This window comes from Beta vulgaris, chromosome 5 (assembly GCF_026745355.1).
Source record: "Beta vulgaris subsp. vulgaris cultivar EL10 chromosome 5, EL10.2, whole genome shotgun sequence".
In the NCBI taxonomy this organism is placed as follows: domain Eukaryota; kingdom Viridiplantae; phylum Streptophyta; class Magnoliopsida; order Caryophyllales; family Amaranthaceae; genus Beta; species Beta vulgaris.
In genome coordinates, this window is record NC_079206.1 from 60,730,455 (window position 1) to 60,756,552 (window position 26,098).

A 26,098-nucleotide genomic window follows, 5' to 3' on the forward strand; every position below is an offset into this window, starting at 1 on the left:
TAGAGTGAATTCAATCTCAAGTCTTGGATACTATACAACACCCATACAAGACTTTACCTTCTAAACTAAATACATTCATATTTTTTCTGTATATATTACTTTCTCTTTTTCTCTCCTACACTATAGAGATTTTTTTTTTTGTCTCACAATAATTTTCTTATTTTTATTCACATTTTAACGCTACAAGTGTAAAAAAAATAAAAATATTTTAATTAAACAGAAAAAAAAGAGTCAGAATGTGTGAGTCAACTGCCCACGAGGCTAATCCTTGTAGACAAAGGGGAGCAATACGACAAGAACAAGTCACATTCTGTTTTGTCTGTGACTATAAGTTACGTGCCAGCACCAGTGACATTATCACTGACCGTAAAAAACTACCCGTTCTGCCCAACAAATCTGCCCGGATTTACGTTTAACCCAAACCCAGTTACGCCTTTCCTTTTGCCGCCTAGTGGGTCCTCCTCACGACCCCATTTTTTTCTCCTTCAATTGTTTTTTCCCATTTTTCTGTCTCCTCTTCTTTTCCTCATTTTCCCAAACTTTCTCTCTCCTCCAAATTTCACTTTCTCTCTCCTCGATTTTTTTTTTTCTGCTAGATCGGAGTTTTCTTCTTGCCGTGTGGCGTAACCTCACTCGTTACTGCGATTTTCTCTCTCCTCCCGGATTTTTTTCTTTCTCTGAAATCTCTCGCAGATCGTCGATTTTCGCAAATTTCGTCTTCAAATCTACGGATTTTCTTCACTTACTTGCTGTTTCACTGGATCTGAAGCTGTCTACTTTTTTCAATCCCTAATTTGTTGGGGAAAAAAAGGAAGAAGAAAAGTTAACCCTAATTTTTAATCGCGAGAAGAGTAAGTTAGGGTTTTGTGTATCTGAGATTGAGTTTATTGAAGATACGGTTGATTTTTGCGGAAATTAGGGTTTTTCAGTGGAGAAATTAGGGTTGAAATTGATGGTGGAGGGTGAAGAAGGAGAAAATGCAAGGGTATTATGCATGGGCGGGAAGGCGACGAGAATAGGAAATTGAGTTGGCATATGTTGTCAGTCCCTTCTACGACGACTGTAGCAGGTGGTGTTAGTGATTCTAATGGTTCTTCATCTTCTTGTTTCGTTAAGGTATTTTTGTCTCTTTTTTGAAGTTTTTATTGCTTTTTTTTACTTTAGAAGATTCGAGGTTTGTAGATTTTCCTGTGTATTTTTGTTTGAGGAGTTGTTTTATAATTTGTACACTTGTTGGTTCTAGTTACAGGCTTGTTTGCAGAAAGTTGTACTGTAACGAAATGAATTGAATTGAATTGATACTGTGTTAATGTTAGAGGTGTCGATTTTTGTTTCGCAACGGAAATGGCAAGAAACTACATTCTCTGTTTGTCTACTACTATCTTGAGGGCTTATTTTCTTGGGGAAGTACTGAATTGTGTTTCGTTTCGTCCGTATTGGAATAAGTCATTACTGATGAATGGTGTCACTAAATTTTGCGGTTTATCGTTTCAGTTCCGTACTTTTATATTTGTATGTCCTGATAATTAGTTTCAGAAGGTCGACAAGGAGTTCTATGACTTAAAGGGGATGGTAGTTTTTGAAATACAAAAGCTGTCGAGTGTTTAGCTACAAGTATAATGCACATCAACGCTGTTGTAAGCTTGACATTCAATAGGTTCTGGTAGAGCGTCTGTAGAATGTTCATATCAAAAGCTATGAAGTTCATATCCAGGACATCTCTCTCTCCTCAATCTGATTGCCTGTACTTTGTAGCGCCAGGTTTTATATGGTCAGAACTCCCAGGCATGGCTAATGTTTCCATATCATACATTGCTGTCATATTAATGTTTGTGGTGAAGTTGCAACAAATCGTTTATGTACTGTAACAGAGAGGCTGATTTTGTTGGATACGGGGTTGAAAGTTGTGCTATTTTGTTGCAATTTCCAAGAATTAAATACAAGAGAATGGACATACACAATGAACACTTTTGCTCTTTTGTTAGTGGCTTTTGCTATCGACTGCTAGATTACTTTGTGGGTGATAACAAGATGAGAAACATGGAGATGCCATGGCAGTTGTGGATGCATTTGTTATTTCTTTTGATACAGAATAGATCCAGAAAACGTCTACAAGGAAACTTTTCACATCATATATATTTTTTTGTCACGTTTTGTTTGGAAGCCTCTAGCTTCAAGATGGTGTGTTTGTGCTTAGTTTGGGGGTATGAGTAACATATGATACGCCGCATATTGGAAGATGACATAATTCTATACCAGTTTTATGTGTTCATTACAATAGTGGAAAGGGATAGAGAATTTTTGCATCAGAAGGCTGCTCTTTGTGGCTTTTGTGATATGATTCCTGTTGGAGGTTCAGTTGTGCTCTTCTTAGCAAGGCGCCAATGAAACTAAGCTCTCTTGGATTGAATGGACCCTTCATGTCACCTCAGGTTGCAGCTTCTTCAGGGGTACCAGGGTATTGAGGGGAGGAGCCACCCCGTGGAGTATCTTATGGGGAAGCATATTCGTTATTGGGTGTTGTAACTTGTAAGGAATGAAAGTTCTTTGGCGTATGCCGTTATTTTTTTCGGTGTTCGTTGATGGGGAAAAGAATTTCAAGAAACAATTTGAACACTATCACCTATTTGGTTGTTTTGCTTAACATTCATTATTTGGTTTCTTGGCTCTTTTTGAATAAATTATTGAGTGATTGTGATGGATATCTATATCAATAATTTAATATTCCCCCTCCCTTGACACAAGCGCTCGAGGGCTTTAATGCCGTGGAGTTTATTGGAAATTAGTATCACAGATGAAGCTGAACTATGACTAGTGACTATAACATGCACAGAATTCTGCCCGACATTACTAACTGTAGAGGACTAAAAATTCAAGCCGCTTTTAGATTTACAAAGTCTTGATTTTTTTTTTCCTGTCTCTCACCTATCATGGTTAACACGCTTGGAGAACAAGTTGCCTGCCCTATGTCTCTCGGCTTGCCCCTTAGGCATCCTTGTGTACGAAGTCGTAGCTTGTGATATATGCTACCATTATTTTATAACCTAGAGTCTCACTTTGGTAATTTTAGCGCAAGCATATGAGTACAAAGTAACAAGTGTCTAGAGCTATGATTGAGTAATAGACATAGGAAGAAGCACACTTCTGTTTGTTCCTTTGCTATGTTTAGCATCATGTACAAGTCGTGCTAAGCTTACGTACTATGATTTCTTTCCCCATTTGGTAGCTAAAGAGACCCATGCTTCCTGCAGTGCTAAGCTTTGATCATTGGAATCAAGGTTTAGGGAGTCGTAAGTTTTTTCTTTAAAAGAATTTATTGTGAACTCTAAAAGCTTCTTCTTTTACTGTGATGAGTAATACATCTTTTTTGTTGGTTTTGCTATAAAATAGGTTTTCTTAGCTTTGATCTTTTTTTAATAGTGTTTGTTGCATTCACTCTTTGTCGAGGATTTTCATACCTACTGTGCTATTATGTATGTTTTGTACCTCTTTGAGGTGTTCAATCTTATTTGTGCCTGTTTCCACCTTTAACCGTCTTCTGAAAGCCACCTTGTAACTCTTTTTGGCTTCTGTATACCTTCCGCAGCCTAATCCTACCTTGTTGTTGTTTATGTCTAACTATTGAGATGCTGAAAATCATGAAGCTTCGTTTGGAATGAGAGCTGGTTGACCGGTTACAACTTACACGTTTGACCTCCTATCTATCCGGCACAAATTTGATTCCTACTGTTGGGGGGGGGGGAGGTTTCCTTGAATAGGCTGTGCTCTAAGTTCTAACATCAGGTAGGTGGACTCCACCGAGGGCCAGGTCTATCTATTCAATAAATACGAATGATGAAGATTATTTTTTAGGTTTGCCGTTGGTTCTGTGACTTAAGGAACCATATATGGGCTTTTGGGATAATTGATTTCCATTTTATTTTGGGTTTTCAATCTTGTCATCCTTTTTTCTTGGCGATCTTTTAGTGCTTTTCAAGGTTTGACCCATGTAATTGCAAATGTCAATTAGGTTTTTTAGTCTTCTATCAAGGTGTAATAGTGATCATATATGATTTGCCACTGTGAAATCTGCATATACTATTAGCACATAAAACATTGACTTCTGGATATTTTGGTAGCCAAACTTCTCTGATTTGCTGCTGTGTTAATTGTTTGATGCTTTACGAGTTGCATGAGTGGAAATTCTTGATGGCAGTTTTTATATGAAAGACCTTATTGTTTCTAACTTTTGTAGGATGGTCGCAAGATCAATGTTGGTGACTGTGCTCTTTTCAAGCCTGCCAAAGACTCTCCACCTTTTGTAGGTTTAATTCGTTCTTGGACATCTGAAAAAGAAAGTAACTTAAAGCTCCGTGTGAATTGGCTTTATCGACCCGCTGAAGTTAAACTTCTGAAAGGCGCTGCACTTGAAGCTGCGCCGAACGAAGTTTTCTACTCATTCCACAGTGATGAGATTCCTGCTGCATCACTACTTCACCCGTGTAAAGTTGCATTTTTGCCTAAAGGTGTTGAACTCCCCCCAGGGATTTCTTCGTTTGTTTGTCGGCGAGTTTATGACATTACAAACAAGTGTCTGTGGTGGCTGACAGATCAGGATTATATTGATGTAAGTTCCTTTGTAATGCTGTTTGACAATTTGGTTGAACTGCTCCTTTTCTTTTTTGATGTTGTGTTTGCTACCTCTTGCTTCTGGCATTAACTTGTCCTGGATAATTTCGCCAGGACCGGCAGCAAGAAGTAGATCAACTGTTGCATAGAACACGTATAGAAATGCATGCATCGGTAGAACAGCAACAAGATCCCCGTTCTCCAAAACCAGTGAATGGTTCAGCAGCAACATCACCATTGAAACATAGTCCGGACAGCGTGCAGAATAGCAGCTCTAACCTTTCTTCTCATAGGAAGGGAAAAAAGAGAGAACGAGGTGATCAGTCTTTTGACGCTGTTAAACGAGAACGATCGACGAGACCTGATGATGGGCACTCTAGTTTGTTGAGATCAGAAAGCATGTTGAACTTAGAAATTGCTAAACTTACTGAGAGAGGAGGACTTGTTGATTCAGAAGCTGTAGTGAGGCTGGTTCGACTCATGCAGCCTGAGAAATCTGAGAAAAAGATAGACTTGACAGGACGATCCATGCTCGCTGGTATTATAGCTGCTACCGAGAAGCTTGATTGCCTTAATCAGTTTGTTCAGCTTAGAGGTTTACATGTATTGAATGAATGGCTCCAGGAAATTCACAAGGGTAAAATTGGTGATTCAGGAAACTTGAAAAACAGTGATAGATCTGTGGATGATTTCCTCTTAGTGTTACTTCGTGCACTAGATAGGCTTCCTGTGAACCTTAATGCATTACAGATGTGTAACATCGGCAAATCTGTTAATCATTTGCGTTCTCACAAAAATTCAGAAATTCAGAAGAAAGCAAGGAGTTTGGTTGACACATGGAAGAAACGTGTTGAGGCTGAAATGAGTGTCAATGAAGTAAAACCTGGTTCAGGTCAAGCTGTTCCATGGCCAGGCAAATCCCAGCACGACAGTTCTCATGGTGGGAATAGGCACCCAAGTGAATCTGATGCAGCCGTTAGGAGTACCGTCACACATCACACCTCTTTGAAATCTGCTCCAGTGAAACCTGTGCCTGGGGAATCCAATCCAAAATCTGCATCAGCGCATCCTGGTGCTGGAAGATCAGCATTGTCACCTACTTCAGCTACTGATAACTATAAGGATGGACAATCCAGGATAACTGCTAATGGTGGAGGCTCTGAGCCTCAGACAGTGGCAAGGGAGGATAAAAGCAGCAGTTCTAGCCAGTCCCACACAAATAGTCAGTGCTCCAGTGATCAGGGTAAATATATGGTTCCATGTGGAAAGGAAGACACTAGGAGGTCTACTGCTGGGTCTGTGAGCTTGAATAAAACTGTAGCAAGTAGTACCAAGCACCATAAATCAGCTAATGGTCCTACTTCTGGTGCTCACAGAGAACCTGCATCAAATAAAAGCTCATCGATGCCCAGAAATTCAGTTGTAGAGAAGGTATCACATAATGCTATTGATGCTTCCGGTCAAGAAAGCAACAACCATAAGCTTATTGTCAAGATCCCTAACCGAGGCCGGGGTTCTGGACAAAACAATACTGTAGGCTGTATGGAGGATTCCCCCTGTAGAAATAGTAGAGCTTCTTCTCCCGTTCTCCCAGAGAAGCATGACCAGGCAGATGTCTTTGTGAGAGGTAATAAACTTGATTCTCATCAATCTCCTGTGGTTGATGTAACTTCAACTTCTGTACACCAAAGAACGAGTGACGCAAGGAGATCACCTAATATTTCAAAGATTGCTAGTTCACCCTCGAGAAATGAAATCAAGTCTAGAAAAACTTATGATTCTTCCTTCAGCTCCATGAATGCTTTAATTGAAAGCTGTGCTAAGTTTTCAGAAGCTACTGCGTCTGTATCAGCTGGAGATGATGTTGGGATGAATTTGCTTGCCAGCGTAGCTGCCAGAGAAATCTCAAAGTCTGATAATGTTTCACCTGCTGTCTCTCCTCACAGAAACTCCAAGAAGGTTGAAAAGTCCTGTAGCAACCATGTTGGAAATGAGAAGCAGCTGCATGTTGAAGATGTCGTTCAACAAGGTCAGTCAACTAATGTTGCTGACACTGAAAATCATATTAATATTGCAGGTCTTTCAAAAGTTGATGGGGAAAGTAATGAACTGTCTGTTATGACTGAGAATTTACATCAAAGTGTGGAAGGCTGCTTGAAGACTAATGGGACATTGGATGAAAATTTTGGTACTGCTTGTCCACCTGTGTCTGTCGCATGCAATGAAGGAAGGATTGTAGGTGATCTTCATGCTGAAAGTGTCACCGGAGAGCTTATAGCTTCCAAAGAGGAGATTCAGAACGAGCTTCTTGTTGCAAATCAGGGATCTGGTGGTTCTTTGGAAGCTGAAGATAAGGTTAAGGCTGCCTCTTTGGATGTTGAGTTTGAGAAAAAAGTTCACAGAGATATTGCATTATGCCCTGCTACTAATGATGATGATAGAAAAAGTAACGTTGGCCAAGGGCTTCAAAGCAACATTGCCTTGGAGCAAAATGCACTTGCTGTTGCAGTGCAATCTGATCCTGTGAATAAAATTGAAAAGCCGTTGATGGTTTCTTCTGGTAAAAGTCATCAGTCGGCTGCAGTAATTTCAACTGAAGTTAAAACTCAAAAACTTGAGTCTGTTGCTTCTTGTGACCTTGCCAGGCAGGCAGGCAATGGGTTATTAAAGAAAGAGACTGATCCTTCTTCTGCATCTGTGAAACAAGGTGAACCTGTAGTTTGTTCTGCTGATGTAGATCCGGACAGAATATGCAAGGATCAAAATTTAGAAAACACAGATGCACTAACGCAGCAGTCTGGCAGTTCAGCGTCACAAATAAGTTCTGCAGTTGCTGTTCCGGAAGCAGAGTTACATTCAAGTTCAGAGGTAACCAAGTCAACTGCCGTGGAAGAGAAGAGTCAAGAGAATAGTGGATTTGTTACAGAAAATGTTGCTCAGCCACCTGCTTCAGGGTGTCCAAATGTGGATGCACAACTTGGATTCGACTTGAATGAAGGCTTTAATGGAGATGAGGGGAAGAATGATGAGCCGATTAACTTGGCTGATCGTCCATGCCCAGATATTGTCTGTTCTGTCAGCCCCTTCCCCGTCTCTTCTACATCATGTGGTCTTCCAGCTTCAGTTACTGTTGCTGCTGCTGCCAAGGGGCCCTTTGTTCCGCATGATGACTTGCTGTGGAATAAACAGGAACTTGGATGGAAAGGATCGGCTGCTACCAGTGCATTTCGTCCAGCTGAGCCGAGAAAACTAATGGAGGGGCCTCTAGGTACCAGCAAAGCCCCTCTGCTGGATGCCCCTGCTTCCAGACCAGCTCGGTTTCTTTTGGATATTGACCTTAATGTGGCAGATGAAAGTTGTGTTCAGGAGTTCAATGCTAGAAATAATCCTGTTTGTGAGCTTATGTCTACATCGCTGCGTAGCTCTGGAGGACTTGACCTTGATCTGAATAAAGTTGATGAAGCTCCTGATCTGGCTCACGTGGGACGATACATGAATAGCAACATTCAGAGAGCTGAAGTTTCAACTCAGCATGTCAAACCATCGACATCCAATGTTTTTTCGACTGGTGCAGCAAGTGGTAAGAGAGATTTTGATTTGAATAATGGGCCTGCGACCGAGGAAATACCATTTGAGCAAATTCCATCAAGTCAACATAACCGTGTCAACATTCCGCTCCAAACTCCGTTGGGGCCCAGAATTAATAGCTCTGACACAGGGAATTGCTTTTCGTGGTATCCTCCAGGAAACAGCTACTCAGTAAGTGTGACACCATCAGCTTTACCTGATAGAGAAGCTTTTTCGATCGTCGGGATAGGTGGTGGTCCGCAGCGTGTTGTGGGCGGTCCAGCCTCAGCCTTAGCGTTTAATCCTGATGCTTACAGGGGTTCAGTGTTATCGTCTTCTCCTGCTTTGCCTTTTCATGCATCCCCTTTTCAGTATCCAGTCTTGCCATTTGGGACTAGTTTTCCTCTCCCTACATCTGCGTTGGGTGCTGGATCATCTGGGTACATGGATCCAACTGGTGGTGGGCGGATTTCTGCTATCCCTTCTCAGCTGGTTGGAAATGCAGCTGGAGTTTCTTTCCAGTATCCTCAGGCATATGTTGTTTCTAGGGCTATCCCAGATGCCAGCAATAACAACGTAATTGAAAGCAATCATAAATGGGGAAAACAAGGTCTAGATCTCAACTCTGGTCCTGGAGTTTTGGATATGGAGGTTAGAGATGAGTCACTGCCAATTGTATCCAGGCAAGTCTCCACCATGAATTCACAGTCCCTTGCGGAGGAGCAAGCAAGAATGTATAGCATGGGAGGCCATGTGAAAAGGAAGGAACCTGACGGAGGATGGAATATAGATAAGCTTAACTTTAAGCAATCATCATGGCGATAGAATCACATGATGCTGCCATAGTATAGTGACCCTTGAAAATTGGAAGTTTTTAGCTATGTAAGTATCCCCTCTGATATCTGTACAACGTTTTGTGCTTGATCTGCTTGGAAATTATTTTCTAGCTAACTTTCTTCCATCTTTCTATTCATTCTCTTCAGTTCCTTGTTTCCTTGCAAATTGCATTTTGTGTAATTTCATGTTATGATTGCTGGTTTCTATTCATGAAAGAAATATTAATCCTAGGAGACAGACTGGCATGGTTGTTGATAAAAGAGACTGTTATTTATAATTTGAGTGATGTATGGCATAATTATAGAAAGGTAGTGTAAGGTTGAGCCTATGATCCTAGTACATCTCACTATAGCTTGTGGTCAGCATTTGTTACTCATGAAAGATGCCTTCCCCAGTCCAAGGTTTTGCTGCCTGGCCTGTGGAGTTGTGTTAAGTTTATGAAGCCATGCCACAGTCCCATAACGAAATGCAACCCTTGGTTCCTCAGCCATGAAAATATTCATCTCTGGGAGATGCCATCTTCCTAACATCATTCTACCCCCCTTTCATGGTATTGTATGTTGGCTGTTACACCAGATATTTAATTGCGCAAGTCATATGCACGTTGCCACATTTTAGCCAAAATGCTCTATTTGTTGACAATTGAGGTTGTCAGATCTATTAACTCTGGGACCACACCGATGGTTGTCAAGTTTATGATGGTCAGACTATGAAAGCATATCAGATTTTAGGTCAAAAGAATACCCTGTTGTAGTTATAGTTTCCTAAGTCACAAACCAATTGTGGAAGCTGTCAAAAGCGTGAGCAAGTTTAACCTTGTTAATCTAATACATAATATAAATGTAAAATTTTAGTAAGCTTTAACTTCTGTATGGTTAACAGCTTCGTTATATAAATTCTGCATGCTGGCTTTTTATTTTTGGAACCCGGAACTTTTTGTTAGTTCTATCACTGTCGTAAATGAATTTGTTGGGGTTGTACACTTGTACTGTTGCACAGGTTGTCACTTCTTGAAGGAGTATTCTTGTCTTATCCTTTGTTGCCTTTCTTGTTGTCATACGAGTTATTACCTGCATTGCCTTATATCAGTTTCTCTTTCATATCTTTTGTGTTTTCCAGTTTGTAGAAGATGGACCCAGGCTAACTACCAAGAAGTCATCATCTAACTCTCCTCATAAAAGGATGGGTGGTAAGTGAGTAAACTGATGTGTTCATAAGTCTCTGACCCCCATCTGCTGCTGTACCAATTCAGTTTACTTGAAATAGGAAAAAAAAATTATGTTGGGGGTTCTGCTATTCATGAGTTGGCTATTGGTTAGTTTTCCTTCTGTAGATAGAAACTATTGAGAAAAATGCCTGTATAGCTTTGATACCATTTGTTTCTTTTTCAACCTCCCAGCAATGGATGTTGAATTTGTATACTTCTCTAAGCAGAAGTGTTTGTATGCGCATTTTTCTTAATTTATCCATTCTTTCCCTGGTATCGCTCTTCCTAACTATATATGATTTGTCTGTCCGCCTCCAAAATAGTCGCGACGTTAACGTTATTACTGATATTCACAGGTTATTAAGAATTTTATGTGCTAATTCCTCTTCATAAGCATGTAACTCAATCCATTTAAATTTCCCAGTGTGGATTTCTCAATCTAGTAGATCTGCTACCATATATTGAGCAGCCATACGGAGTTGCAGATGCTTGACATCAGTCAGTAACCATAGAGTGCATGTTCTAAATGCTGTTCAATGTGTGAACGCTTCCTTTCCTTCCCCTTGGGTGGGGAGGTACAGATTCATGACTGTATTCTGATGGCAATCACCTTATGAGTTAGAGCTTCATTTGTTTGGTATTTACTGTTTAAATAGATGTAACCCCCCTTCACCATACATCAACTATATTTCTGTATCATAATCGTGACAACTTTGGGCTCCTGTTTATTCTGCTCCTCTGCCTTGCGTTCGGTGTTGTAATATTGGTGGTTGCTGTTTAGTGGTTCTGATGCAAAGCTGCTCTGGTAGTTCGCTTATTATACTCCTAAGTTGGATAGCCGAAATGGTGCATGCTTGGATATCTGTATCTTGGTTGCTTGAATTGCTGAATATCTTGAGACTTGATGTAGGTCTTTTGATAGCTTGGTTTCTGCTTAGGTTAAAGGTCTCGGTTTTCATCTGAAATGATTCTGAGAATTTTGGCTTGCAGTATTTGACTGCGTGTTTGTGCTCGTTTGCAGTCAATGTAAATAGTGAACAGTTAATAGTGGCTGAGTTTTGATCGTAGTTTCCCACTAGCTACAGCCTACAGGTGACGGAGATCATCTCAGCGACTAAATTTAAATGTTTAGACTTAATCAGATACTTAAACCATTATCTCAATACCACTTTATTATTCTAACACATTTCTTCAAAAACTGAGCAGTTTTATCACTTTATGTATGAAGTTGTACCTAGAGTACTAGCGCAATCGGGGGAAGTGTCAGATTGATGCTATAATTTGTCGCAAATTAGATGAATACCTTCAATGTCCTCAAGGTTAATCTTCTGCTACCATCTGGTGGATCCTCAAGAGTTTGTAATTGGTGGGACCACTAACATGTTTACTAATTATTATACAATCTTTCATGCACGCTTAAATGATGGTGCAACATTATTAGTAATTCATTATGTGCGTTATTATTGATCTTATTTGTGCTTGTCAAGAAATTGGCTTATGATAATTACTAACCTATATGCTTTATCACTGTTGTCTATTTCTACCTATGATAATAAGTAATTAGGGATGATAATGGTTCAGGTTCCTATCTAGATCCGTCCAGACCCTATCCTAAAATTAAGATATGGGTCTTAATTTTTTGGACCCTATGAGTAAGGGTAGGGTATGGGTTGGTACTATCAGGTAAGGGTAGGGTAATGGTCCACTCCTCAAATACGCAAACCGTATCCATGGACCTACACCAATTAAAATATATAGGGGTAGGATCCGCTGAAAACACATTTTAATCTGAAAACTGAAAACAAGGGTAACTTTTAATCCCTTTAGGGTAACTTTTAACACTTTTAGGGTAACTTTTTCCAGTTTTGGGGTAACTTCATTATATTAAGGGTAGTTCTATATATTTCAAGGATAATTTTATTGATTATAAGAGTAACTATTACCAGTTTTAGGGTAATTTTTACCATTTTAGGGTAACTTTTAGCAATTTTAGGATAATTTTATATATATTTCAAGGGTAACTTTTAACACTTTTAAGGTAACTTTATATGCTATAAGAGTAACTTCTTACACTTCTAAGATAACTAAAAAAAATATCAAAACAACAACTCGATTTATCAACACTTGCAATAACATTCAACGAATCTAGTATAACAATTACTCATCAAATCACAAACAAACCAGATCTCGACAAATGAAATTGTATATATTTGAAAATAACACCAGGCCAATCCAAATCAAGACCACGATTTTGATATACGCCATAAACCCATAACAAATTATGCTGACATCCAAGGCCAAGATCAATCAATATTTATTTTCTTAGCTTAGAATAAAGTTTTGCAAGTTTTTTCTATAGTTTCGCCCAAATACTTAGAAAGTTTTTCAGTTTTGCACATATTAGATGGAATATTTTGTTTTCCAAAAACACCTCCGACGAACTCCTCCCCACTATTCTCATGGTAGTCGACGAACAAATACCTGAGTATGAAATTTCCGGCGAATTAGCCGGCGATCATGAATCGCGCGAGGTGTTTGGATTTTACTCAGAAATCTAGTAGAAATTATCATCAGATTGCAGGTGTTGAGTATAACTTGCCTGAATTTATGTACGATGATGCGAATTTGGTGGAATTGGTTACTTTTTTATGTAGATTTTCTCCTCAAGGATTATATAATTGGAATTTTTTGAAGTTACTGAGTATAACGAAAATTGAATTAGATGAGGAGATGATTTCTAGGGTTTTGTGTGGATTTTACTCAGAAATCTACTGCTCCGATCCCCGCATGTTGGCGTTGTTGATGCCGCCTTGTGGTGGTCCGACAAAGTAATAAAGGGAATTTCCCTTCCCTGTGTTGTGTGTGTTGCGTTATTGCAGAGGAGTAAAGAGAGAAGTAGAGATGCAAATCTTTTCTGCCATTGATGAAGGAGGAGAGAGAAAAAAATGAAAGGCTAAATGTGCGTGGGTTAGATATTTAGAGGAGAGAGAGAGGGGCAAAGTTTTATGAGCAGAGAGGGAGAGTGTTAGAGTGGGATAGAGGGAAATGAAAATATTGACCGCACGATCAAAATCAACGGTCCAAATGTTTTGTTTTCAGTTTACATATCAAGAGTTGTTTTCACAAGATCTTGTTCCTATATATATATATATATATATATATATATATATATCCTTCCGGTAAAACTAAAACCCTCCCTCACCCAGGAACCCTAGCCGCAAGTCGCAATCACGTCTCATCTTTCACTTTAATCTCAGTCTTTGACTATCATAGTATCACTTTCTTGCTCTTTTTCTCTACTCTCAGTCTCTCACTATCACAATATCACTCTCTTTATTTATATTTTGATATATGAGACTTTTGGGATGTGCAAAAACTATGTATTGCTATGAAATGTGAATATGTGATATTATGTATGCTAATTGCAAAATTAATATATAGAATTGTGCTTAACGATTCTATATACACTTGAAAATGTAAGTGGATTTTTTTTTTTGTGTTAGACCCATTTTAGATCCTAGACCCTACCCATACCCATATACTCTATCAGACCCTATGGGTAAGGGTCTCAAAAAAGTTTGGCCTATGGGTACTGCTAGGGTATGGGTCTACATCCAAAACTTAGGGTATGAGTATGAATCTAGCCTTACCCTACCCAGACTCTATCCATTGTCATCTCCATAAGTAACTAATGTCACCCCAATAACTCCAAGTCTCTAAGTGTGGCGTCTTGCAACTAACTTCTTATTTTCCCGCTTGATTACACGTATAATTAAGCAAAAATCTCTCAAGGGCTTAGGGTTTTCAATCTATGAACAAATTTGAGTTATCGAATTGGTTGTTCTTTAGGAGTTGCTTAATTGAAAACATAATGCATTTTTTGTTTTTAAATCGTGCATTGCACAGGATTGAAAACTAGTTTAGAAAAAGAACTTTTAGATAAACCCAAAACAAGTCAAAGGATTGATACCAACCTACATGTTTGTGCTTGGATCTCGGATTGGCCTTAGTTGGCATAGTTAGACTGTGGATTACCATGTGCAGGTCCCTAGTCAAAGACCATCAACACCACCAGGTTCAAAGGCATTACAATTTGCACGCGTGAATGCCCACCTATCCTAAATAGTAAAGCCTCTTGCACGAAGTATCGAAAATCTAGGATCGAATCCAATTTACATCACTACCATATTCACTCTGATTACATGTATGTCAGGTCTGAACCAGTCTAGTAGCCGTAGTCCAATCTTCATTCGTAGATCAAAATAATCCCTGATACAAGTTACGCGGTATAATCTTAACAGAAGGTAAAGGCACTTACATAAGGAGTGTTGCTTCATAATGTCAGAATCCTTGCATGAGTTCAAACGAAGCATTGAAAGCAATATTAACCAACACTGGAAAACTGCAAAATTTTCACCAGAATACAGGCAAGAAATGTTGATCCTTTTAACTTAGGGAGGAAAAAGCTAATCAGTGTTGCTTCCTAGAGAACACAACTATAATCATCAAAAACGAATTAACTACGAACTAAATATCAGAGAGTGGCTTTACAGGGAGAAACATGTTGCACGACTGGACTACTACTATTGACAGCATCTACATAATGAATTACAGTTTTTTTAAAAAATATCATTCGATCGTCTGGAATAGTGAAGAGGTCAGAGAAGGCCTGAACGCTGTATCTGAGTATATCTGCTTCTAATCACGAGAAAGCTGTACTTGTCGAGAACGAATTCATTTGAAACACAGGAAGCTCCTTCTACCAAATACATTCCTGCAGAAACAGTTAAAGAAAAGGAAGAACATATATTTTTCAGTCTCATGTAATCCAAAGTTATGTTGCTTATCGCTCCAGTGTTTTTTTGATGGGTTATTGCTCCAGTATTTTCAAACATAATCATTTACATAGAAGCAGAAGAGGATGGAAAATAGAGTGCTTAAACATCAATCACAAACCTCTACAAGTAGAAAGAATTTTAACTGTATCAACCAAAATATCACCATAAAGAAGCAGAAAATAATTGGCCATTGTGGTTAAATCCACAGTTCCCATCCTGCAAAGCTGACGTATATGTTACACTGATGCATTTAAAATTATCAAGCAGCAGCGTTGAGTGACAGCTATGGAAGATGCACGACCTAATGTCGTTAATATTGAAGATGAGACCTGTTGTTTTGATATTAACATAGCATCAATTATGCACAATCTCACTTCATTGAGTGGATTATGGAATTGCCAATAGGACGACGCCTCGAGTCAGTTACAATAAACAAACATGTTATTATTCTTAAATTTTATAATTTATTTTGCTACTTTTCATATTTTTTGTCCATTATGAAATTGAAAAATTTAGGTCATGACGTGATAAGTAAAAAAATTTGAAAGGTTTGAGTTTGAAAAAGAATTGTGATAAGAGAATATGACGTTAATAGTCTCTTATTAGTCATGTAATAAGAGTTATAGAAATGTATATACTTTTTTAAGTCTTTTTAGTTAAGTACAATTATTATAAGACTTTATCATATTTGTTTGAAACATTAGACGATAAAACCATAGTGTATTGATGGTTAACCTCTTACTTTTTATTTCAAAGGTGACGTGTTCAATAACTTACAGTTACACAATATTTATATTTTTTTATTGAGAAGTACTCATGGACATAAAGCATTTAGAAGTTTGAAGAGAGTGTCATGTGGCATACAGTGTTACTCTGACACCTTCATTTACCTCAAAAACGGGATGTCGTGTCGTGTCCTGTCCTTTACTTGGATACTTCATTTTATACTAATCACTTGACTTTTTTCTACAAAGTAGCCGAATCAGACACTTAAACACCTGTATTCGTGTAGACACTCAATCTGTGTCTGAGTAACATAGGTGGCATATAGGCGTTCTTAGGCACGCCTTTTAATATATTTATATAGATTTAGTAACTAAGTTAACCGCAACCAAGATATAATTGTGGTACTTAATAATCTTTAATCTTAGTATTGATCGCAACAAATAAAAGTTTAGATTAATCAAACATAGAACATATTAAGGATGTCTAGGGGTTTTAATATTTAGTTTATTTTTATTCAATAAATGTGAACCCAAATTATAAGAGACGTATGCTTTGTTTTTAGGTAAGTAGTAGTTTTTGCGAAAGTAGCATGGTTATACTAGTTCCTTAAGGATTGGGTCTTAAACGTGACAAAAAGATTGTTTCTTGCTGCAGATAGCAAACCTAGTTATCATAGGATTAATAAGTTGTGTAAAAACATGTGTGAACTTGTGAGACGCGTGTTCATGAGAGGAAGAGAGATTCTTATTCACCCCAAAGCGGTAGCGTAAGCAATTTCGTTCCCTTAAGTTCAGTTGATCCCGAGATAAGAGAGGCTTGATCATGTCAGCACATAATGGATACAAAAGCTATATGTAAGGAAATACTACAAGATGGAGGCACTCACATAGTGCACCCTTGTTTTGACTTCTTTTTCTTCTCTTTTTGTTTCTGAGGGGGCTTGATAACTACTTTAATGGCAGAATCGAAAACAGCTTTCACATTCTGTAATGGTACAATGAATATAGAATCAAATGAAGGCCCAAATCAATGCAAGCAGATAGCAGTCATAGCACACTAATAAAGTGACCTTGCTCCGAGACTGTACTACAAAGCATAAGCCATAAATACATCAGAGTAATGTGTGACGAGTGTTCTCTATCTATAGGAACAGCAATGACATTTTAAATAACTATATTTATGATGTCTCAGCGTCAAATTGGTCTACTAAAATCCAGAAGTTTGGCGAATCAAGAAGTATAGCTTCAGAAGCATAAACCTGGCTAATCATGAAAACTCTTGGCTGGTTTCCACATTGGGATTCTCCATATAGAGTGAGTGTATTTATTTAAATTATAACAAAAACACAAGGAGGGACAATGTATCAAATTCTGCTAACTATTTTAGACCCCTTTGCCCATCAAGTAGGAGAGCAGAAAATACTTTTTGAGTAGAGAGTTTGTGTGGGCCGTGAGGGGTGCAAGTTGAGGTGTGTAGTGGCCATACTCAATAGGTTTGTGGGGGTTGAATGTTAGAACAGGTAAGGATTTGGCCCGGACTCGGGAAATAATAATTGATAGTAGTCCTAAAGACATTGTAATTTGTACCTACTACTGTTGTCTTTCTGGTTGCCATTGTACAATTGATATAATGATGGTAGAATTAACATATGCGGCGATCCAACTGTGGCTTTTCCCTTAAATCTTATAGAGGATTTTCGCACATAATAAATTCTGTCTTTTATGTCAACTAGGCGGCTTTAGATTTATAAAGACATCATTGTTCTAAAGTCTCCAGTAATGCAAATTAAGAGAGCACATGCTTGTCTATAAAAAAAAGGAAAAAGTATACGGTGTAAGAAATTTTTAATAAAAATTAGAAAACAATAACCCAAATAACAAGTTCACTAGTCATTATCACCTGTTGAGTCTTGGAGCTGCACTCAATGTAGTATGAAGCACCAACCTGCTTCCGCAGTTCCTCTCCCTAGATGAACGGGATATGCTAATCTTAATACAGTTTAAGAATTAGATTTAATAAGAGCATACAAATAAGTGATGAGAGATTGTACCTCTGCTGTGGTAACTGGCACTACTCCAGGATGATCAGCCAAGTAATGCTTGTCCTCCCGAAGATCTGAGTGCACAATTGCAAAACTATCCAGTCACAAAGATAGAGCAGAGAGTAAAGAGACACAATTCAGAATTTTTTTAGTGCAGAGAAGATGGAGAGATCAGGGCTCTATTTTTCTTTTAGATCACTTCTTGTGTGTGATATAGATTTTTTCCTATACAATGTTGCACCACACGAGCAATAGTAGACAGTAAAAACTTAGAATGATGGTTGGTTAACTTCCATATAGACACACGAGCAATACTACACAGTAGGAAAGTATCTCATAATGTAGAACCTGTTATAAGTTGAGCTTTTACATTAATTATAATTATGACTCTCACAAGTCACAACTACACCAGCACATACCCCCTACAGAGTACATCAGTACAGAGTAGCAGAGCCATCCATTTTGTGGTTAGTGTCAAACAATGTCACAGGCTCACAGCACATAATCTATGTGTTGATTTATAACATGGTGGAATTTAGGAGATGTATGTGACTGTTAATGTAAAAGGGTAATTCACAATTAAATTACAAAATTGATACTTTAGTGAGATATATACTTTCTCGGTCAGAGGGAGTTATTACGACACTAACAAAGAAAACTAAACTACTACAGATTTTGCCGCCTACGAAACACTTCCAGGATAAAAACTCATCAAGAAAAATAGCAACTGATATCTATCAAACTGTAAAGCAACATGGATGAACTTAACTATGAATATAGCTATCTTACCCAATTTGGTGCCAACCAGAACCATTGGTATTCCAGGAGCATAATGCTGAAGTTCCGGGACCCACTGACCAAGAAATTATGCGTCAAAATTTGCATAAATCCAAGTAATACATACCACACAATGCCTAATTAAAAGTCTACCCTACAATTTAAAACTACATTGCCTTCGATTTACAAAGACTCATCGAGAATGTACCTTCTTTAGCACATTCTCATAGCTCGCACGACTGACCAATGAGAAAGCCAAGACAAAAACATCACCCCCTCGGTAGCTGAGTGGCCTCAACCTGTTGTAATCCTCTTGGCCTATAAAAGAATTTAAGCGGAAACATCAATATGAGGGTTCTTATAGTTAGAGCTTGCAAAAGGTGACATGATTCAACACGAGCCGGATACCAAAATAAAAGGGTTAGTGTTGAGGATTTCCTTTAATTACACGAACCAACACGACACATCTTGTTAAATGGTTCATGTTATTGTCAAGGGATTTTGAACCTATCTATAATCGACACAAGCATGACACAAATACAACCTTATGCCAGCTGTACTTATCGTCCAGATGATCATCATATGATTATTAAATCTCATTTCTAAATCTATGTACTCTGAAGAAACAAGTATAACGTAATTCGCTATATAATTCGCTTTTTCAGTTTGCAGTTCGCCCAAAATGGGCAAAAATAGGTGAACCCCTGCCATAATTTGCTTTTTTCTGATCGCAGTTCGCGGGAAGATTAGAGAATTATGTTACACTGGAAGAAACCAATTTAACAACAACAACAACACTACTAGTAGAACACAAAAAATAGTGATCAGTGGTCTAAAGACAAACTCACCAGCAGTATCCCAGAGGCCTAAGTTCACAGTTGTACTCTCCACAACCACATTAGCACTAAAATTGTCAAATACTGTTGGGATGTAATCCTGATAAACAAACAAACAACAAAAAACTCATAAAATTTTCTTCCATAAAATATGAAGTCAATATAACAGGAAATAAGAGAACTTTCACAGGCAGACTACAATTCAGAAAAAAAAAAAAAAAAAAAAAAGATTTCTTCTGAAGTGATCCTTTTATTTATTAGATAATGATGGAAACTTTTAGGTTAAGAAACCAACATAAAGGCCAAAAAAAGCTGCAATACCCAGGCAAAAAAGCATATTGAAATTATAAAACAACAAAAACAGGAACAAAAAGCTTCAAAATTGAGATACCCAAATAGGAAATTTGGCAACTTACAGTGGGAAATTTGTTACTAGTATAGCAAATTAGCATACAAGTTTTACCAACAGCTCCATCTCCAACAGTTACACATTTGATGAACTTTGAAGTATTTGAAGCCATACCCAGTATCCAAAAATGGAAACCCAGAACTATTTTAGAGAAAAAAAAATAAGATCTTCCAATAGAAAATGAGAAAATTGTAGATATTTCAGTAATTAAATGATCTGGGTAAAAAAGGTATATTTTGGATATTGAAGAAGAAGAGAGAGAATTTTTAATCAGAGGCACAAGTCACAAGAATCTCACTCCTTTTCATCACAAACAAAAACAAAAATACACTCCTAATTCCTAAATGTGCTAGCTGTTTTGCTTTGATCTTTTTTACCCTGGCAGTAATAAAGACAGTCTGACCTGCTCAGCAGAAAACCAAAACACAAAAGAACACCCCAACAAATAAAATAAAGAAGATGGATTTCTATGCAACAAATATAAGTATTAAAGTAGAAGTTTTTTTGTTTAGTTCTTTTCTTTGGCTGTATACTATGAAGTGTGAACTAGGAAGGTGCCTTTATTAATAATTTTCCTTTAGCTAATTGTACGAAGATATTGTTGTGTAGGAGAGAGAGGTTGAGAAGAGGGTGTATTTAATACTTATTGATGTGCGTTGGTTCTTTAAATTTTCCTACTTCAGCGGTGTTTTGCATTCGGAACCGCCAAGGGGAGCTACGGTTCATCCGTGATTCCTCATATGTTGGATGTAGTTTTTTTTTAAAGACTCATCTCCTCCTATTAATCAATCTGTAGATGCTGTAAATGTCCGTATATTGAGTAAGGTTCGCATTTTTTTTTTAAAGGTAAGATGAAGTCTAATGGGGAAAATTGGAGATCCCTCCTTGCAAGGGGGTGAGACTCGATCCTTTGACTTTTGGGATTGGAGGTGATGCCAATACCGTTAGGCTATCACATGTTGCTTCGTAAGATCCGCATATGTATTGATATACATGACTAACAAGTCAAATGTACATAGCTAACAAGCAAAATGAATTCAAGGATAGGAGTTGGCTCAAGTGGGTAGAGCGCTCCCTCTTGGCCCCTAAGGTCAGGAGTTCAATCCTTACCTCCTTATCAGTCAATCTTTGTTAGTATATATTCATTGGTATAGGTTTTTATGTTCATAATTTAGTGCTTGATGTTCATATTGTGCACCTTACTCACCATACGAATGTATGCACCTACTAATTGCAATACTTTTTATGTCTGGTTATTATTTTATATTAATTGCGAGACTTTTATTCTATATATGAACATGTTATTTTTTATTTTATTATTTCTCACTCTAGAAACTAAATTTCGCACGGCCAAACCTTTACTGAAAATGTATTTACTTATATCGTATATACACTCAAGTAGGAATGGCAACGGGTCGAACTTGGACCGGATTATGCATAATCCGACTCCGACCCTACATAAAGTCGGATTTTAAATCCCAATCCGACTCCGAGATCCGACTTTGAAAATCCGAATCCGACCCGACCTAAAATCCGAACATCCGACTCCGAGATCCGACCCGACTTAAAATCCGAACATCCGACTTAAAATCCGAACATCCGACTCCGAACCTGATCCGACTTATTTCTTTTCCAATTGTTTAATCATTTTTTCTGTGGGAAAAGCCTATATAATACAACTGGCTGAAAATCGAAGTCAGATTATACATAAATAATACATTACATAAATAAGAAAAAAGGATTGATTGACTCAAAGTCGGAGTCGAATTCGGATGACGGATTATTTTATGAGATCCGACTCCGACCCTCCTCCGACTCGGAGTCGGATTTTTTAAACGGAGTCGGAGTCGGATTACTTTTTTGTCGGAGTCAACTCGGATTTTTTCCTTCGGATCGGAGCGGACTAGTGTCGGATTCGGATTGGATTGCCATCCCTACACTCAAGGCTAGACAAATATGTATATATTCAAATGAGTAAAGTGTAAATTTTTTGCAGATGAGTATTTGAAATGAGTGTGATGTTTTAGCAGATGATTACGTTTATTTGCAAATGTGTATATTGTTTTATCAAATGAGTATATGTGGAGAATATATATTGTTGATATATCGTTTTACTGATTCTTGTTGTTACACAAATGTGTATTATAATTTGTAAATGTGTACAATCTCTTGAAAATGATTTTTCTTCATACTTTCAGAATGAGTATTTGATAGTGTTATGTCATCTAAGTGCAGCGGGCTATGGTGAATTAATAGAGAAAGTAAAGAATTTTTTATACTCATCTAAAACCTATTGTACTCATCCAAGGTTTACATAACTTATATCATCCTAATTTGTTGTGCCTTGAGAATTTTCATACTCATTTAAACAATATATGCATTTCAAATTTGGAATAATGTGTATGCATTTAAAAAAAATGCATATTTATTTTGAAAATTTGCATATTCAATTTGAAAATATGCATTATGTTCAATTAAATATTTGATTGTTCTTTTGATAAATTTTAATTCAAAATTTTGTACTCATTGAAAGATACACATCCTCATTTGAAAAAGATGTATATTGATCATTTGATCAAATACATACTTATTTAACAAGATACATACTCAGATCATGGCTCTGTTTGGCATTAATAGCTGAAAATAAAGTGAAACTGATAAGATAAAGCTGAAACTGATAAGGTGCTCAAACTGATAAGGTAACTAATTAGTTTAACAGTTTGACAAAATTAGTTGATTAAGTTGATAAATTATTTTAGAAAAATTAGTTGTTGCCAAAATTTTGGAAAGATTTTACAAAATTTCAGTCACCTGATTGTGAAAAGGTAAATTTTTTAACTTATCATTTAAGTCATTTTAGCCACCTGAAATTTTATTTTAGGTGCTCCCCAAACACTACTAATCATTTTAGCACCTAAAATATGTTAGTACCTTATCATTTAAGGTAGCTAAAATGCTTCCCCAAACAGAGTCCATGTGTGTACATAAAGCTATGTACATCTGGGATTAGATGTAAATGCGGTGAAAAGGATTAAACAATAGATAAATAATTTCATACAAACACCACCCCCAATTAAAGGACTCACACAATTTAGCTATAATTTAAAAATATTCACTAACTTCAATCAAATCAATTTTAATAATAAAGAAAATAAAACGCATGTGCATAAAGGTTCTTATTCCAAAGTTCAAGTTATTTTAATAGTTGATATGCATCAGTAAATTTCATTCATAATACACCTGAATGTATCATGTGCATGATACACTTAAGATTAATTTATGCTAATTTAGAACTCTCCTTTTTAGTACAATTTGCTAATTTAGATGATTTTAAATTAGCAATGAGCAAAAAAATAGCATTGGGTGTACACGGTACACCCCAATGTATAATAAAATTTGTCCGCGTGACATAAAGGTTTCCTTTGTTTCACCAACTTATTTCATCCAAACATTATTGAACAAAGATGCTAAATTACAAAAAAAATCCTATTTTAGATACCGTTTGGTCTTTAATTAATAAAATATCTCTTTATAAAAAAAAAAACTATGAATATGTATATTAATCGTAAACCAAAGAACATGTAAGTTACACGCTCGCGGTCTAGCTAAAAGCATACTCTATATTGAAGCCCTAATATATATATGTAATCCATAAACAAGTGGCCGGTATAGTACACCCAAAGAGGAGTGCTCACTCTAATAATGGAAAAAACTATCACACATATAGGTGTCTAAGGCCATGTAGGAGAGGATGATCAGTAAGATGTGGGGAAATTAGGTAAGAAGGAAAACTAATTGAAAAGGAATGGTTGGCCCTGTCACTTTGTTAATTGACAATTTGGCATCCTCGGCTCAAAGTTATGTCCAAAAATTGAAAAGAACATAAATTCAATCATTTGCAACATAGTTTAATAAGGTGATGCTGGAATAAGTAAAGACTAAGCAATATGATAACCAAGGCCTAAAGTTCTTAGGGACCTGAGTTTATCTTAGCTAAACAACAGCAATAGAAAAATCAATTATCCAGCCCAGCTCATCATGGTAGATTCTTTATTTTAATTTCAAAGCAATAGTATGGACCATAGTAGAGATCCATGCAAAAAAACAAAATGGTACAAAATTATACACCTAGTTTGATTTATAATGCATGTTCTGCTGAGTTGCTGTAGGAAAGATTATAAATCTCTACAGTGATGGGGTAACTGGCCACCTAAAGGATAGCAGGGTGAAGCGGATGCGCAGGCGGATACTTCAGCCTCGTACTCGTATCCTCTTATATCCACCACCAACTCATTACATATGGCGGTTAAAAATCCAATATTCCTATAGGGTTATTGTTGGGCCCAGTAATTTTCACATTGGCAGCACGTTGCATTTTTGAAATGAAAGATAAGGGAGGCCATTTATCCAACCACGTGTAGGGCATAACAACATGACCCACGACTTGGCAGTTGAGAGAAGAAATGAGGCAGTTGCATGATTTACTGATGTGGTCCATCTCCTGCGGAAAACATCAACGATTATTAGCGAAATAGGTTTAGAATATAAATACTCTCTTTTGTAACTAATAGCATAGGGCTACTGGTCACTGAGCTCACATTCCTTCTATATTGATAGTTAATCTCCTTCATACTCTCATTCTTACATAGTATTCACAAGATCATCTTCAGGAATCATTGTAATCACCTAATTGTACTGACGGTGTTACTATCATACTGGATTGGTGATCAAGAGTGTCATCACCTGCGATCTTTCCCTTCAATTGGATTTTCCGCGTCAACAATTTGTTTGTTCTCCTTATAATTATTTATTTTGTTCTCTTTTATTATTCGAGTTATTTATTATTAACATATAAATCTTGTTGTTGGTTTCCCAATTCCTTTTGCATACTTAGTACAAAATCGACATAAACAGTTATGACTGCTCATGTGAGCACACAACTATATACGCCTCATATCTACCTAAACCACCTCCTAGATACTTTACTTTTTGAGAATTTTAAGTTGTTTGAGATGTCGATTTTCACAACTCAAAATTCACAAAACAAAGAATGTTTTGAGAATTTTAAGAATTGCTTCTTTGAGATAAAGCTCGTTTAAGATTGTGTTTATATTTTAGGGAAACCCAAATTTCAAAAGTACATGCTCATTATTTTTGTAAAAATGTAAATAGTGTTTTATATTTATTAGCGGGTTTGGTGGATATGAGGCAAGTAAAAATCCATTACCTACTCAATAAGTCAATATCATGGTGAGTATAATTTTTGATTTCCATTCTCGCCTATTACCCACCAAGGTTATATCCATAATCGCTCAAACTATGGGGGAGGGTGGAGAATTTTTTTTGTTACAATACAACTTACAGCAATTGCTCCACGTGACGTTGCACTACAACCCTCTCATAACCATGGAAATATAAAGAAATTTTCGGAAATTCGCGAAAGATTAAAATAACTTTCATAATATTTTTATTGCCTGGAATGATTTGGTATTACCACATAGGATTTACAACGACTATGAAAAATGTTTTTTGTGGAGCGATGTGAGACCCACCAATTTATACCCACTTGTCAAAAAATATTTTATGGGAAGTGACGTGAGAGCCACCAATTTATACCCACTTGTCATCCCAACTAACAATGTTGTATCGTAATAAGTTATGAAATACTACCCACCTCCTTTATTTAAAATTCTGTTTTATAGTTGTTGAGGTCCATATGTCGGGCCCAAGAAAACTCAAGATACAAAAGGTAGTAGCAAGGGTGCATATTGGGCCAGCCCAAGGCCCCTAAACCTATCCTTCACTCTATATAGTCCATTTGACACCAAATAAAAATAACTTCACTCTAACTAAACAACTCATATATTTGACAATTCTCTCCACTCTCTTGCTTTATATTGCTTAGCCGACTGACTTGAGTATCAGACAAGGTTCACCCAAAAACTCATCGATTAGTCTTCTTGTTTTGCAAGTGACGACCAGTCGGAGATTGGACACCACATTCCTCAGACTTATACCTATTTAGTAAGGTCCGACTTGCCATCAACAATCACATGTTTTTAGCAGAAACAATAGTGTTTATACTTTGATATATAATGTCTATGTTGAATATATACTATAATAATTGTCTATAGTGTATGATGCATATATTTGTAACGATTGCAATTGGCAATTAAGCCACAAACAATGAAACAATAACTTTTTATTCTCCCAAAAACTTTTTCCTGGGTATAATAACCTTTTTTTTTCCCC

The 26,098-nt window shown here is 37.1% G+C and overlaps 2 protein-coding genes across 4 annotated transcripts; one reads left to right on the forward strand and one right to left on the reverse strand.

The window, feature by feature from the left end:
* Positions 1-486: 486 nt before the first annotated feature.
* Positions 487-11,417, forward strand: LOC104894223 (hypothetical protein). 2 transcript variants are annotated; one of them, XM_010680411.4, is made up of 5 exons: positions 487-1,116; positions 4,235-4,606; positions 4,723-9,057; positions 10,132-10,201; positions 10,644-11,417. In XM_010680411.4, exons 1-3 carry the CDS (start codon positions 991-993, stop codon positions 8,998-9,000), a joined length of 4,776 nt encoding a protein of 1,591 aa, XP_010678713.2. In that variant the 5' UTR covers positions 487-990; the 3' UTR covers positions 9,001-9,057; positions 10,132-10,201; positions 10,644-11,417. The 2 variants fall into 2 exon arrangements, with proteins under 2 accessions (XP_010678713.2, XP_010678712.2); XM_010680410.4 differs by lacking the exon at positions 10,644-11,417 and having other exon boundaries at positions 10,132-10,495.
* A 3,224-nt stretch (positions 11,418-14,641) lies between these two features.
* Positions 14,642-20,494, reverse strand: LOC104894224 (rac-like GTP-binding protein 3). 2 transcript variants are annotated; one of them, XM_010680412.4, is made up of 8 exons: positions 19,854-20,483; positions 19,450-19,537; positions 18,810-18,919; positions 18,614-18,677; positions 17,834-17,898; positions 17,683-17,748; positions 16,670-16,767; positions 14,642-14,993 (listed from the first exon to the last, which is right to left on the reverse strand). In XM_010680412.4, the coding sequence occupies exons 1-8, from the start codon at positions 19,956-19,958 to the stop codon at positions 14,954-14,956; spliced, it is 636 nt and encodes a 211-aa protein (XP_010678714.1). In that variant the 5' UTR covers positions 19,959-20,483; the 3' UTR covers positions 14,642-14,953. The 2 variants fall into 2 exon arrangements, with proteins under 2 accessions (XP_010678714.1, XP_048500103.1); XM_048644146.2 differs by lacking the exon at positions 16,670-16,767 and having other exon boundaries at positions 19,854-20,494.
* Positions 20,495-26,098: the final 5,604 nt, after the last annotated feature.

Coding starts and splice junctions, on each gene's coding strand:
- LOC104894224 (XM_010680412.4), bottom strand. CDS start 19,958: ATGGCTTCAAATACTTCAAAGTTCATCAAATGTGTAACTGTTGGAGAT. Junction 19,538..19,853: donor CTAGTAACAAATTTCCCACT/GTAAGTTGCCAA, acceptor TTTGTTTATCAG/GATTACATCCCAACAGTATT. Junction 14,994..16,669: donor TCAAAACAAGGGTGCACTAT/GTGAGTGCCTCC, acceptor CTGTTTCTGCAG/GAATGTATTTGGTAGAAGGA.
- LOC104894223 (XM_010680411.4), top strand. CDS start 991: ATGCATGGGCGGGAAGGCGACGAGAATAGGAAATTGAGTTGGCATATG. Junction 1,117..4,234: donor CATCTTCTTGTTTCGTTAAG/GTATTTTTGTCT, acceptor TAACTTTTGTAG/GATGGTCGCAAGATCAATGT. Junction 4,607..4,722: donor CAGATCAGGATTATATTGAT/GTAAGTTCCTTT, acceptor TAATTTCGCCAG/GACCGGCAGCAAGAAGTAGA.